This window comes from Panthera onca, chromosome B1 (genome assembly GCF_046562875.1).
Source record: "Panthera onca isolate mPanOnc1 chromosome B1, mPanOnc1 haplotype 2, whole genome shotgun sequence".
NCBI classification, from domain to species: domain Eukaryota; kingdom Metazoa; phylum Chordata; class Mammalia; order Carnivora; family Felidae; genus Panthera; species Panthera onca.
This window is the reverse complement of record NC_138342.1, coordinates 41,883,963-41,899,371: the sequence shown is the minus strand read 5'-3', so window position 1 is coordinate 41,899,371 and position 15,409 is coordinate 41,883,963. Positions and strand designations below refer to the sequence as shown.

The window sequence follows — 15,409 nt, the reverse complement described above, 5'->3', positions numbered from 1 at the left end:
TGGCGAGCAGGCCTCCGATACCGGGAAATCTGGGCTGGCTCCTGGAGGGTGGGCTTCTCCCTCTTCCCACCGGAGGTGGCGCGTCTCCAGACCATGAACTTGAACCATCCCTGTTGTCCTTTGTCAGTTCGGAAACACGTGCTACTGTAACTCCGTGCTTCAGGCATTATACTTCTGTCGGCCGTTCCGGGAGAATGTGTTGGCATACAAGGCCCAGCAAAAAAAGAAGGAAAACTTACTGACGTGCCTGGCAGACCTTTTCCACAGCATTGCCACGCAGAAGAAGAAGGTTGGCGTGATCCCACCAAAGAAGTTCATTTCGAGGCTGAGAAAAGAGAATGGTGAGTAATGTGTTTGAAGGTCCGAAAAAAGGAGTATTCGTAGTTCTGTGTATCCTCAAAATGTACCTCCCCTCTTGCTTTTTTTCATGGGAAAATGGTCTGGCCAACTACTCATAAAGGCAGATATAATTCTCCTTTTCCACCACGTATACGTAAAATAAGACTGGATAAAAAATATGCTTACAAATTCGGATTTATCATTTCGTTTTGGAATGGTCTTTTTATTTGCCGTGCATCAGGAGGGGCTTTTTTCTGGATAGGACCCATGTAAGAGAAAACTTGCCCAAGGCAGCCTTCTAGGCCGGCACACTGATTGGAATAAATAAGTTGATGCAGTAATTGAATAAAATGGTACTCTTATAAAGTTGTCGTAAGTGATTAAAATAAATGTATATTCTCTAATTGGAGACTCTGCTCTTTTAAAAATAATACCTCTGATTTTTATGCCTGAGACAATTGAAGGATATTAAGTTGATATCTGTATACTATAAAAATGCCTGGCTGTCACCTGATTTTTTTTGTCTTCTGATTTTTTTTGTTTTGTTTTTTGGGTTGTTTTGTTTTTTTTTTTTTTTTTTTTTTTTTTGGTTTTTTTTTGGGGGCGGGGAGTGGTGGTGGGGACTAGGTTATTCCAGAAGATTTGCATTGGTAATTTCTATGACTAGAAATAGTTGGTATGGCAACTTGTGTTTATCCTAGATTTCAGCCTTACTCCAACAGACTTGCACAGTTAATCAGATGTTTGTTTTATAAAGTCTCATTTAATTTGATTGCTGTCTCTTAACGTTGTTGTAGTTTATACGTGCCAGAATAAAAATAATGTGAGCAGGAGGCAGAGCGCCCCCGAGTCTTGTCGCGAACGTGATTAATAACGAAGTTTCACAGCTGCATTCGTCTCTTGATTGTCCCTACGGCAGGGAACAGCAGTAGGCTTCTGGAATCACTCGTATTTGGTTTCAGAACACTATCAGATAGACACATATATCCCTCATCTCCCATATGTGTTTCGTTTAAGCTGCTTCCAGTCTGGTCCAGGGCTTAATATGATCTTTGGGAAGAGACCCCTTTTGCTCTAGATAAAAACCAAAATGAATAATTGATCATTGGTGGTCACATCATATTAAATATTGATATTTTATCAGGGAGCTTATCAAATAATTTCTTGGGTTTTTTTTTTTGTAGAACAAATAAAAATTTTGGTAGCTTTTTATATACATGATGACTTTTAGGAGACATGGGAAATTTAGTTCTTGGTGGGTGGTGAGAAAAATGAACAAGATTCTTTTAAAATGTACCCATTAAAGTTGGAAAATAGAGATGAATATATGTGATACCTGTCCACTGGACATTTCAATATAGAACTGAAGCGTGGTGTGTAAAATGGAGCATCGTGTTTGCTTTTCAAGAACCAGAGACTGAAACGATGACCTTCTCTTTTCCAGATCTCTTTGATAACTACATGCAGCAGGATGCTCACGAGTTTCTAAATTATTTGCTAAACACTATTGCGGACATCCTGCAGGAAGAGAAGAAACAGGAAAAACAAAATGGAAAACTAAAAAATGGCAACATGAATGAACCTGCAGAGAATAATAAACCAGAACTCACCTGGGTCCATGAGATTTTTCAGGGAACGCTCACCAATGAAACTCGATGCTTAAACTGTGAAACTGTGAGCATTATGAGGGCTTTCATGTAATTCGCTTGTGCGTATTTGTACAGGCCGTGGTGTGTGTGAGTGCATTGTCTGTGAGTGCAAGCACCTGGCACTTGTCTTCAGGATATACAGACAGTTCTATTTATGTATATGAGCAAACTTGTGGAAGCGTGTCTCCATCCAAGATGTCTCAGCTGTGGCTAAAGTAGACTGATGAGGGAAAATCTCAAAACTTGGATGTCTTTGGATCATGGGCAGATTAAGGGTGTACATATTGAACAAACTAAGGGTGCACAAATTAAGGGTGCCAATTAAGGGTTAAACTAGACCTCCACCAGTTACCTTGAAAAGGTTTTGCTCGTGCGGAGGTCATGTGAGGCTTAGAACAGACCATCCCTCCAACTTGAAAGGAATCAGCTATGGGATGGTGAACTTGAAGTTGGAAGTCGGACTCGGCTTCTGATCCTGCTGCAGTTAGCTGGGTGTCTTTGGGGCGGGTCCCTCACAGCACTGTTGCAAGGGCTGGGTGGGTTCATCTGTCTGGAGGAGTCTGGCACATGGTGGGCACTTACTGTTAGTTGAATTTGAAGTCATGGTCTCCGGAGTGCGACTCAGGATGTCACATTTGCTTGGTATATTTGACTTAACTCTATGAATGGTCTCATAATTGGGAAGTGAAAAGCCCAGCTCTAGAGCCGGGCTGCTGAGTTTGTATGCTGGTTCTGCCATTCCTTAGTTATGGGACCCTGGGCGTATTATTCAGCCTCTCTATCTTCACTCTCCTCATCTGTAAATTGGGGACGATGAGAGCACCTATGTCATAGGGTTGCGTGGGAGGGTGAAATGAGTTAACAGTTGGAAAGCACATAGGGCCATGCTTGGCATGTAGCAAATATGCCATAAATGTCAGCTGTTATTTACTATAACTGCTAACAACGTAGAAAGCCTCCGAGTTCGTTAGGAATCTCAGAGTTTCTTCACATCATATGAAAAATTCTGTAGGATTGTGCATTTTTCTGGGGGGAGAGAGAGAGTCGCTCTCACTAGTTTTTGCTAAGGGGCTAGGACCCAGAAATGGTTAAAAAATGTGGATTTAAGTGGGAGGTTCTTTGGTTTTTTTTGGCAGTCTTTCTTCTGTCCTTTTAAATAATTTTTGAATCAACATTCTGATCTGTTCATTGTAGAAACAACTAGAAAGCATAGCTAAGCAAAAAGAGAAAAGAGACTAAAAGTTACCAGTGATCTCCCTACCCAGAGATGATAAATTTGTAACATTTTCTAAAAATTGTGATCACATTTGCCCAGAGAGAACCACTTGAACATTTTGAGATACATCCTGCCAAAACGTTTTCTACACATACTTTTCTATCTAGAGATCTTTCCTCCCTCCCTTTCTCCTTCTGTCCCTTTATATTTTATATTCCAGTACAATCCAAATGAATACGGAAGTAGAATAGTAGAGTAAATCCCATATGAGTATTACTATGATTGTTAACACGTCGGCCTGTCTTGATCATTTCTTGTTTCATGCCTCCCCTACTCCCCCCCCCCCCCCCCCCCCCCCCGACCCTTGGCAAACTGGTCATTTTAAAGCAAATCTCAGATAACATATCACTTCCTTTGTAGTTCCTTTACTACTTTGTTACAGATCTCTAGAAGGTAAGAAAAAACATTTTAAACAAAAGTACAATACCGTTATCACACCTAAAAAGAATTCCTTTAAATCATTATTAACTTAGTGTTTAAATTTCTCAGTTTATGTCTCTGTCTTTTTTTTTTTTTTTTTAAAGCAGTTGGTTAATTCACATCAGGATCCAAATGTCCACACACTGCATTTAGCCAGTATGTGTCTCAATCTATAAATTACCACCCACTGTTCCCCTTCCTTCCTTCTTTCCTTGCAATTTAGTTGTTGAAGAAATCAGGTTTGTCTTGTAGAATTTCCCACATTCTGGAAGCATCCTGGGGTGTTAACAGGTACAGGAAAATGGCAGTAGGTTTCTACCGTCCTATTCTTTGTTCTTATTTAACCCTCCTATTTTATATTCCTTTTTCTTCCTTCTGTTCTTTTATATCAATGAATTCTTCTCCCCCACCCCACCCCCCTTCTGCATCTTTTGTATTGTTAGTTTTAACTTCTCTCAGAGGTTACTCTGAACTCCATGATATACATCTTTGCCTTAATTTTTTACCACTTTCCCAACATGGCTAGAACCTGTGGCATACTTCATTCCCTTTTCCTTCTTTTGTGTTACTGTTTTCTGATGAACTCATGAATTTTAGCATTTTACATGTTTTAATCCATTGCGGTTTTTTATTCTTCTTGGTAATGTATTTTTAGAATACCTTCATGTCTTTTAAACATCAAAATTAGAGCTATATTGTAAATATTATAATCTGCAGATGTATAGTCTGTTTCTTTCCTTCTTCCCTCTTTTTAATAAGGGAGGATTCCTTGGTACCATCGTCACCTTACCTCTCATATCTGTTCTGTCATCAGGTTCTGTCTGTTGTATCTCTTTTTTCTTTCTTTTTTTTTTAAAGTTTATTCTGAGAGAGAGAGAGAGAGTGGGTGAGCAGGGGAGGGGCAGAGAGAGGGGGAGAGAGAGAATCCCAAGCATGCTCCGTACTGTCAGCACAGAGCGTTGTATTATTATTATTTAATTTTGATTTTATCTTATTTATGTAAGTAAATGTATTTATTTATTTATTTATTTTTTAATGTTTATTTTTGAGAGACATCGGGGGGCGGGGTGCAGAGAGGCAGGGGGACAGAGGACCTGAAGCAGGGCTCTGTGCTGACAGTGGAGAGCCCGGTGCGGTGCTCGAACTCACGAACCATGAGATCATGACCTGAGTCGAAATCAGATGCTCATCTGACTGACCAGCCAGGAGCCCCAAAATGTTTATTTATTTTTGAGAGAGAGAGAGAAAGACAGAGCATGAGCAGGGGATGGGTAGAGAGAGAGGGAGACACAGAATCTGAAGCAGGCTCCAGGCTCTGAGCTGTCAGCGCAGATCCCGACTCAGGGCTCAAACCCATGAACTGTGAGATCATGACCTGAGCCAAAGTCAGACGTACAACCAGCTGAGCCACCCAGGCACTGCTCTTTTTAATCCTCTACTTCTCTCAGCCCCCACTATCACACCCTGGCTCAGGCCCCCTCAGCTCTTGGCAGGTGGTCTCAGTTAAATTGCAGTAACTTCCTATTGGGATTTTCTGCCTTTTCTCTTGCCTCCTGCGTGTTACTGTCCTACTAACCTATAGCAGTCTATCGGTGCTTTGAGTGTTTGGTAGAACTTGCAACTTACTTTTGCATCCCTAAAATGTATCATTCCATTTGGCTTTTTTTTTTTTTTTTTATCTTGATATGAATGAAATCATACAATATGTATTCTTTTGTGTACTGTTTTTTGGTTTTGCATTGTTGTATCCCTGGTAATATTCTTTTGTGTTGTTGCAGGATTCTTTAGTTCATTCATTTTCATCACCATATAGTATTCATTCCATTGTATGAATATACCACACACCACACACTTTACTAATTCATTTCACTCTTGGTGGATATTTGGTTGTTTCCAATTTGGGGCAACTCTGAGCAATGCTGCTGTGAACCTTACAGTACATATAATCTAGTGGACGTAAATCTCCCTCTCTCTCTCTCTCTCTCTCCCCCCCCCCCCTTCCCCTCTCTCTTTCTCCCTCCCCCCCTCCCCCTCTCTCCCTCCACACACACACACACACACACACACACACACACACACACACACACACGTATATGTATGTATATATCTATGTATTAATCATACGGTATGCTAATCAGAAAATGTTAAATCCCCAAAATGGTTGTACCATTTTACACATCCAGTATATGACCATTCTCCTTTCTCCACATTCTTGTCTATATCTACTATCCTTTGAGAGAGCCTTCCTTAGATGGCTTCACTTTGGATAATACAGTGACTTTGTAGCTGAATACTCTTTTATTACTCTCCCTACCCCCACCCACCCCCAACCCACCTCACATCTGCTATGTAAAGTCACAGATACTGAGGATATAATGAGAGCCTTGCCTTTCTGGAACTTTCAACATGGAAGACAGGCATTAATAACAAAATAAATAATTAGTTTTGCAATTAAGATTATAAAATGCTGTGAAGGAGAAGTACCAGATACTCTGCGAACTTATGCTACATGAACCAGAACAGTGGGGCATCACATGTCTTCATTTAGCCAAGAAGCCTGCAGCAGACAGTGTGGCTGGTCTGGTCCTTTTGGTTATCTTGGAAATTAACACGGTTACTAAATCTATCTTGTGGAAAACTAAGTGAGAGTTTTAAGGAAGGCTCAGATAATAGGCTTAGTCACATTTGTAGTTTCTTTTTTTTCTTTTTGTCTGTGAACAGTTATTTGAGCCCAACAAATGCAAATACCGCACTCTCAGACATTTGTATGGCAGTAACTATCACTTAGCCTGTTATTTCCTAAAGGGTTACCATAGATGTGATGCCTATGCCCAAAGATACCCTTCAGAACTTTTGGGTGATGGGTGCCTGGGTGGCTCAGTCGGTTGGGCGTCTGACTTTGGCTCAGGTCATGATCTCACGGTTTGTGGCTTCAAGCCCTTTGAAGGGCTCTGTGATGACAGCTCAGAGCCTGGAGCCTGCTTTGGATTCTGTGCCTCCCTCTCTCCCACTGTTCCTCCCCTGCTCGCACTGTGTGTGTCTCTCTCTCAAAGGTAAATAAAGATTAAAAAACAAATTAAAAAAAAATTTGGGGTGAGACCAAATTTGTTTGGGATAATGGGATTCTAATTATACAACCATTATACTTGGTGGAAGTGAATGGGAATGTGTGAGTGTATCGTTTTGTTTTGTTTTGTTTTTGTGTGAGTGTATCTTTATGGAGGATGGCACACTCTGAAAAACCTGTGTTTTTTAAAAAGGGATTCGATTTGTGGCAGGAGTTTTCTGTGGAGTTCCTTAGGTGGTCACCTTCATTTCATAGATCCTTTAACTGGATGGGATCCTAGGAGTCATCTAATCCTTCCCTACCAGTGCCCGAGTCCCTTCTGTGACATCCTAGCCAGTTGGTCACCAGCATCTGCTTGGACTCTGTCCAGAGATGGGGAACTCAATCTTCCCAGCAGTGCATTCCATTTTTAGAAAGCTTTAATTGTTAGAAAAGCCCTCTACTTTCTAAGAAAATACAAAGCCTGCGGGCTTTTTTTGTGTGTGTGTGTGTGTGTGTTGTGGTCATCGTGTCGTAGTCGTCGTCGTCGTTGTAAAATGTCGAGGACTTAGTGTAAAAGAAGACCTAACATTTAAGTTTTCCTTCACTGGCTGAGAAATAGGGGGCAGCCTTTGAGTCAGGTCCTCTGTCCAAGGCAAGCAGCCTTTAGATGGTGCTTGAGTCACATTTGTGAAATCTCACAGTGGGATTCAACTGCACTAGATCCTAAGCGGCAAATGAGCCCCTGGGGGAGCAGGGAGGGAGCCTTGCCATTGTAGCCACCTCAGCCAATTGTGCAAAAAACTCTTTGTGCGGGCTTTCATGCTTTTAGAAAACAGTGATTGTTTTTTTTCTTGGTCTTACCCTTTGTGAATGTTGCTTGTGATTGCAGTGCAAAATGTCAACTGCGAGATTTATGGAGACAAATAGTTTCCCTCTTCAATAGACTTGGAGAAACTGTTTTAAGGGGGGTAATTCAGTGCAGACTTTCCCAGATAACCTTGATCTAGGCACTTCAGAATTGCAGCATGGGGATTTTCCAGCCTAGTCTCAGTGCTCCTTTGGTTGTCCTTTGCTTGGTTTATAAGATTTGCTGGGCCATTTGGAGCTTAATTTTGTTGGTGTTAATTTCCCCCCTTTCCATTTAAGCTGGGGTTTTGCTTTGCAAACTGGTGGTTTTTAGTGCTTCTCGGGGGCTTTAAGGCACATTTATATCTGTCGCTGGAGCCAAAAGGGTGTCTAAAGAACTGCTTTATTAAGTACCAATTGTACGGCTCCTTCTGGCTTATTTGCAGAGGTTAACACTGATTCAGTAGAGCTTCTGAGCTCCTCTGTAAGAGGAGGAGTTGGGGTGGGTGGTGCGGCCAGGTGACATCACTCACTGGTGCTTCTGAGTCCCTCAGGTGGGCTTTTGTTACCACTTTTCCTAAGCCCACTGCTTTGGCACTGCTCTAAGGTAGCACATCTTCAGTTCCTGGCCGATGGGCGTCGCATAGCCCCCTGGCCTTTTCCAACAGGCCAAGGAGAGGCATCTGGGGACTCGAAGCACATTTGAATATGATGTTAATTACTTAGAGCCCTTGGAAAGCTCCTAATTTATATGTATACCTTATATATTAATTTGTTTTATGAATTGATTTGTGATTTGTTAAAACGAAGAGCAGGTAGGGTCACTTAATTTTCCTAGATACCTTTTCAACTAGTTTTTGGGGGAACTCCATGCCCAGAACTAGGGGAGAAGAAAGGAGAAGAAGATGTAGCCTGTGCTTGCTGAGAGTATTGGAGCCTTAGTGACATATATGTTTCCTTGGAGACAAGCTGTATTTTCACTTAGACCACAATGAGATCCTTGTGTGTGGGAAGAAAATGGTTTCATTATCTGGCAGCTTTCTGGGAAGATAGAAAGGGAAAAAAAAAAAATTGCTTGATCACCCATTGCTTTTGAGTATGTCAGTCTGAGTCAGAGGGAAGAAGAATCCTGATGGAAGTGGTTTAGAGCCATTTTTTCATATTCCCCACGGGGATGATCTACCTGAGCAGTGCTTTCTGACACTGTAAATTCTGGAAGCAGGTTACACTGGGAATTGGGAAAGTTACAGTAAGCTTCTTAATTTCGCTAATCAGGCTTGTACCTTTCTCCGCTCCCTAAAATAATTAAGTAGAGAAAAGATTGGCATCCAGCAGGAAACCATGTTTCTTTGTTTTTGCCCCCTTCAAATAAAAGCTTTCTTAGAACCTGATCCTCCCTCTCTAAATGATGTATGATTTCAGTTAGCCGTAAATCTGTTTATTTTCTCCCAGACAAGGACCATTTAGGTTTAAAAAGTTTTACTAATTAAAAAAAAAAATGCAATACCTATGGATTATTATTATTATTTATTTATTTTTTGCAAATCATACACAGGCATGTTTAAAATGAAAATCATTTATAATTCTGTTTTCCAGATGCCACTATTGGCATTTAGATATCTTTCCACTTGTTCAGTTATATATTCATTCATTTAGTGAATATTTATTGGGTAATAAATATAAATATTACCCAATAAATATTTATTGGGTAATAAATGCTGGAAATTATTTTAAGTACTAGGGATATAGCATTTAAAACAAGCTGAAAAGATAGTCCCTGCTCTTTTGTTTACTAAGATGCACATTTAAACCTATACATTTCCCTTTACTGCTTTAGCTAGATCCCACAAATTCTGATTTTTCTTTGTCATTAGTTGAGAATATTTTCTAATTTCTCTTGTGCTATTTTCCCTTTGATCCATACATTACTTAGAAATGTGCTGTTTAACTTGCAATTATTTAGGATTTTCCTGGACACCTTCATTTTATTGATTCAAAACTCAATTCTCTGTGGTTAACGGGAAGATAGCCTGTGTCATTTCAGTCTTTTAAAATTAATGTGACATGTTTTGTATCCTAACACATGGTCTATCCTAGTAAATGTACCTGAAAACGAGTCTCTCAACCTTGGAACTATTACTATTTAAAGTCAGATAACTCTTTGGGTGCTACCCTGTGTATCATGGGATGTTTAACAGCATCCCTGGCTTCTACCTGCCAGATGCCAGTAGCATTCCCCAAGATGTGACAGTGGAAATGTGTCCAGATGTTGCCAAGTGTTCCCGGGAAGGAAAAGTTTCCCTTGCTGAGAACTACTGGGTTGAACAGGATATAGATATTGCAGTTATTGGATATATTATTCACATAACAGAGTTCTTCACATTTTCTATGATTTTTCTTGATTTTCCCGCCTAACCTTTCTATCAGCTGCTGAGAAAAGGGGTTTAAAATATCTATGATTATGGGGTTATTTTATTTCTTCCTCTAATTCTGTCAGCTTTTGCTTCATAAGTCTTTTACTTTTTAAAAAACTTTATTGAGGTATAACATGTGCCATAAAGTTCATCCATTCAGTAATTTTTAAAGTAATTTGGTGAGTTGGGGTACCTGGGTGGCTCATTCGGTTGAGCATCCGACTTTGGCTCAGGTCATGATCTCGCGGTCCGTGAGTTCAAGAGCCTCGTCAGGCTCTGTGCTGACAGCTCGGAGCCTGGAGCCTGTTTCAGATTCTGTGTCTCCCTCTCTCTCTGCCCCTCCCCCACTCATGCTCTGTCTCTGTCAAAAATATATAAACATTAAAAAAAAATTTTTTTTAAGTAATTTGGTGAGTTGTGCAGCTATCATCATAATCTGTTTTTAAAGCATTTCTGTCACACTAGTAAGATCCCTTGTGTACCCAGCAATTAATCTCTGTTGCAAGCCCCAGGCCACCACTAATGTTTAATGTAATTATTGGTGTGGTTGGGTTTGGGGCTCCCATTTTATTATTTGTTTTCCATTTATCTCCCCTCAGTTTTTTATTCTTCTGTTCCTCCTCTGCTTTTTTTTTTTTTTTTAATTTTTTTTTTTTTTTTTTTTTAACATTTACTTATTTTTGAGACAGAGAGAGACACAGCATGAACGGGGGAGGGGCAGAGAGAGAGGGAGACACAGAATCGGAAGCAGGCTCCAGGCTCTGAATCATCAGCCCAGAGCCCGACGCGGGGCTCGAACTCACGGACCGCGAGATCGTGACCTGAGCTGAAGTCGGAAGCTTACCCGACTGAGCCCCCCAGGCGCCCCCCTCCTCTGCTTTTAAAAAAAAAGTATTTTAATACATGTATATGTTGAGTATATGTACATATACTCATATGTTCATATATGCTTATATGAACAATTCCATTTTAATCTTCCTCTTAGTGTGTACTTGTGTGTGTATTATGGTTTGGTTGTTTCTCTAGAGATTACAATATATAATCTTTACTTTTCACAGTCCACTTACGACTAATAATGTCACTGTGCACATAAAACATAGCTTGTTACTGTACAGGCATATGCCTTCCGCCTACCCCCACCATACCTTGTCCTTATGCTGTAGTTGTTATATGTTTTACATTTATGCACATTATAAACCCCACAGGGCAATGTCAAAATTAGTATATATTTTTTTAATGTTTATTTTTGAGAGAGAGAGGGAGCGGACAAGGGACAGAGAGAGGGAGACAGAAAATCTGAAGCCGGCTCTGCGCTGAGAGCAGAGAGCCCGACGTGGGGCTTGAACTCATGAACTGCGAGGTCACGACCTGAGCTGAGGTCGGACGCTTAACTGAATGGAGCCCCCCAGGCGCCCCCAAAATTATCGATGCTCTTCACTCTGTCTTGAGGCTCTGGATTTCCATCTGGTATCATCTCCCTTCGGCCTGAAGAACTTCCTTTAGCCTTTGTTGCAGTGCAGGTCTGTAAATAATGAATTCTCTTTGTTTTACCTTCATTCTTGAAGGATCTGTTTTTGGACTCTTAAGAGTTCTGCGTTGACAGTTTTTTCTTTTAGCACGTTAAAGATGTTGTTCCACTGTCTCTGGCCTCCGTAATATCTGATGAGAGAGCAGCTTCCAATTGAATCATTATTTTGTAATGTGTCATCTTTCTCTAGATGTTTTTAAGATTTGCTTTTTACCTTTGGCTTGTAATGGTTTGACTGTGATGTGCCTTGGCTGGCCTTCTCTGTATTTATCCTACGTGGTCTTTGTTGAGCATCTTGAATCTATAAATGTATATCTTTTACCCAGTCAGGAAATATTTAGCCATTATTTTTTAAATAGCTTTTCTGCCCTATTCTCTCTCCTTCCTTCTGGGACTCCAGTTATATGTATGATATTTTCTAACAGTTCTCTGAGTATCTGTTAATTTTTTATTCCAATCTACTTTTTCTTTATTCTTCTCATTGGGTAATTTTCATTGATTTGTCTTCAAATCCACTTTTTCTTTCTTCTGTCATCTCCGGTTCATTGTTAGGTCCATCTCACATATTAATTTTTCAGTTCTGGAATTTCCATTTGATTCCTTTTTTTTCTTATTTCTCTGCTGAGATGTCTTGGTTTTTTTCGTTCATTGTGAGTATATTTTACTTTACTGAGGATAGTTAGAAGAGCTTCTTAAAAATTCTTATCTGCTAAAAAAAAATTCTTGTCTGCTAATTTTAACATCTGCGTCATCTAAGGATTGGTGTTAGTTGTCTTAAGAATGTCTCCCATTTTCCTGGTTCTTCACACACATTGTAAGTTTGAGTGATATCTAGGACACTAAGGATGTAAAATTTGAGAGTCCTTGGGTTCTATTATTTTTTCTTCAGTGATTATCGTGTTTCTTGAACTTCAGCAGGCAGTTTTTCTTGGTTGGACTCCAACTACCGATCTGTTTCTTACAGCCACTTGAATCTTGGGTCAGCCCTTTTGTCTGTAGCCGAGTTGCTGAGAGTGTATCCTGTGCATAATGTGCTCAGGAGTCAGGCAGAGATGAGGACAGACAGAGTCGGGGATACCTTCCCAGACTCATTCCCTTCTTGCCAGTAGACATGGCTTCCCAGATTCAGTTTTCTGGTTCCAAAACCAAACAGACTGCATTTGTTTCCCAGATAAAGGCTGTGAAACCATAAGGTTATTGTATACAACTGTCTTCCTTCAGGTACGGACTTCCCTGTGTTTACTCTCTTAACACTTTCAGGTAGCTTCTTTTATTTATAGTTCTCTGAGCTTTATATAGTTTTCTGGAGGAGCGTTGAAATCATAAGATTTTAGTCATTACTAGAGCCAGTCTTGAACTTTCATTTTAGTGAGGGAGAGTCAGACAATAAAAAAAAAAATACAAATAAAACATTTATAATGTGAAGCAGTTATATCAGTTATCTATTGCTTTGTTACAAACCACCCCAAAACTGAGACTTGAATCAACTCTTGTTCATTGTAATTCATTCAACTGTGGGTTGGCTGAGGGTCACCTGATCTAGGCTGGACCTGGCTGAACCCGGGTATTTCTGTTTCAGCTGACTCACTTGTATGTCTACAGGCTAGCTACACGTTTTGTTCTAGCCTGGTCTTGTCTGGGGCACCTTAGTGAGAACGGCTCTCTTCCATGGGTCAGTCTCTCATCTTCTTCCTGGGGATGGTGGGCTACCCTGGGCTTATCTTTCTTATGGCGCTGACAGAAATGAAGTGAGCGATTTCATAAGTCCTTGTTCAGGCTTCTGCTCATAACGTGTCCTCTAATATCCCACTGGCCAAAGCATTCAGATGGTTGAACTCAGAATCAAGGATAGGGAAGCTTGTCTCTTGATGGGAGGATCTGTAAAGTCATATGGCGAAGAAGCCAGTATAGGCAGTGGTGAAGATCTGGGGCTTTTTATGCATCCTACCATAGCAGTAACAAGTGCCATTAAAAAACAAAGGGGGGGGGGGCAGAATGACGTAGTGTGTGTATATGTAGAAGGGCATGTATATGTGTGTAGATGTATATGTGCCTTTTTTATACAAAATTGGAATTAGCCTATAGATGGTAGTATAGCCTACTTATTCATTTAATGTGGTACGCACCATGCAGTAAACCTTTCCCAGCTCTTAGACCATGTTAGGCCATTTATAGTTTTTATACCCCTCTCCGACTTAGTGACTGTTTTCCTTTTTTTTTTTTTTTTTTTGTAAGTTTATTTATTTATTTTGAGAGAGAAGGAGCACAAGCACGGGAGGGGCAGAGATAGAGAGGGAGACAGACTCCCAAACAGGTTCCGTGCTGTCAGCGTAGAGCCTGACGTGGGGCTTGAACTCCTGAACCGTGAGATCATGACCTGAGCCGAAATCAAGAGTTGGACACTTAACCAACTAAGCCACTCAGGTGCCCCGACTTTTACTTTTGAAAGCACTTTATGTGTGTTGTTTTATCCTTTCGACAGCCCTATGAGATTGATATTCTTACTGTCCCCACTTTACAGATGAGGAAACTGAGCTACACCGAGGCTAAGTGGCCTTAAGTCATCCACTGCATGGTGGCAGAGACAGGATATGGAACTGGAAAGTTCATATCTTGCCTCAATACCCTTCCTTGTGTATACTAATGGAAATATAAAAGAGTGTGCCCACACTCTGAATATTTCTGTAGAGAATGGCCTAGCGGTAGAGTGTTGGGTCATAGGGTAAATGCCACACTTAAAGGAGTGTTTTCTCATTTGGTTGCCAATTGGCGGAACACTTCAAGGTTGTTGCTGAGCTAGTTTGCTCCTCCCACTGCCAGAGAGTAAAATGCCAGGCTGCCAGTGAACTTCTGGCAAGTGCAAGCACTTACTCGGTGAGCTTGGATAGGTACGAGAGCCAAGATCGGTGTGGTGTGAACCGTAGGGGCTGACAAACAGCTGGGCCAGGGAGCCAGCCCCCGAGAGCAGGCCGCAGCATGGGGCCCGTGTGAGCCAGGGCCCCCGGCCAGCTCCGGGCCCAGCTGTTACCACAGACAGCACAGGGCTCTGCAAATGATGGCCACTTCCCAAGCTGAGAGACAGGTGCACGTGCCGTTAGTGTGACTGTCCAGCCCGGCTCACACTAGGCTCCCTGGCCCCAAACACAGTTTGGATGACGAGGCGCAGGAGTGAGTGATTTCAAGGGATTGGCAGTTAAGCGCAGACAGCGTCACGAAGAGGTGACCCTCTGAGCCGGGGGTTTTCAAAGTCTCTTGTCCTTTCTCCATTTCCGTTTTTATCATTGTGCCAGTCTTGGCCATGCGGGTGTTTATTTGATAACTTCCTACTTTGAAATGATGGGGAAAATGAATAGAGAGGAAGAGACATCTGGTTGAGTGTTCCCTGCTAAAAGTTCTAGATCAAAGCTGGAATGGGACCGTGGGTAAATTGAGAATTTGCGATTTTCTCTAGGTCGTCTTCAGCGTAGCTGGTTGCCAGCGACTGTACAAAACCGTACGTGGCTGTTTCTGCAGTCGTGGGGTTTGGTTGCCTAGGAGCATTCAAAATTTTATCTATGTCTATTATGTATTTTGTACCTAATACTTTTTTTTTTCTTATTTTGCTTCAGGTTAGTAGCAAAGATGAAGATTTTCTTGACCTCTCTGTCGATGTGGAGCAGAATACATCTATTACCCACTGTCTGAGGTAACCTCATGAATTCTGACTGTGATCTGAGATTTGGATCAGACCGGTAAATAAGTGGGGGGGAGGGGAGGAGCGGGGAATCCTGTATTTCCTCAGGAGGTAATCTTCCTTTCTGTTAAACCCATATAATCCTATTATTTTCTGTTTCTTCTTTCCCAAGAGAGATTAAAAATAAATATATGTGGTCTAGAGAAGGATCCTGC

General features: G+C 41.1%; 1 protein-coding gene across 1 annotated transcript in view; it reads left to right on the top strand.

Annotated features, from left to right (window-relative positions):
- USP46 (ubiquitin specific peptidase 46) overlaps positions 1 to 15,409 on the top strand; it is a 62,025-nt gene that overhangs the window by 27,554 nt on the left and 19,062 nt on the right. The window contains exons 3-5 of the mRNA XM_060655046.3: positions 128 to 341; positions 1,784 to 2,013; positions 15,130 to 15,206. Of these exons, the coding sequence (XP_060511029.1) occupies positions 128 to 341; positions 1,784 to 2,013; positions 15,130 to 15,206 (521 nt within the window). The remainder of the gene's footprint in view (positions 1 to 127; positions 342 to 1,783; positions 2,014 to 15,129; positions 15,207 to 15,409) is intronic.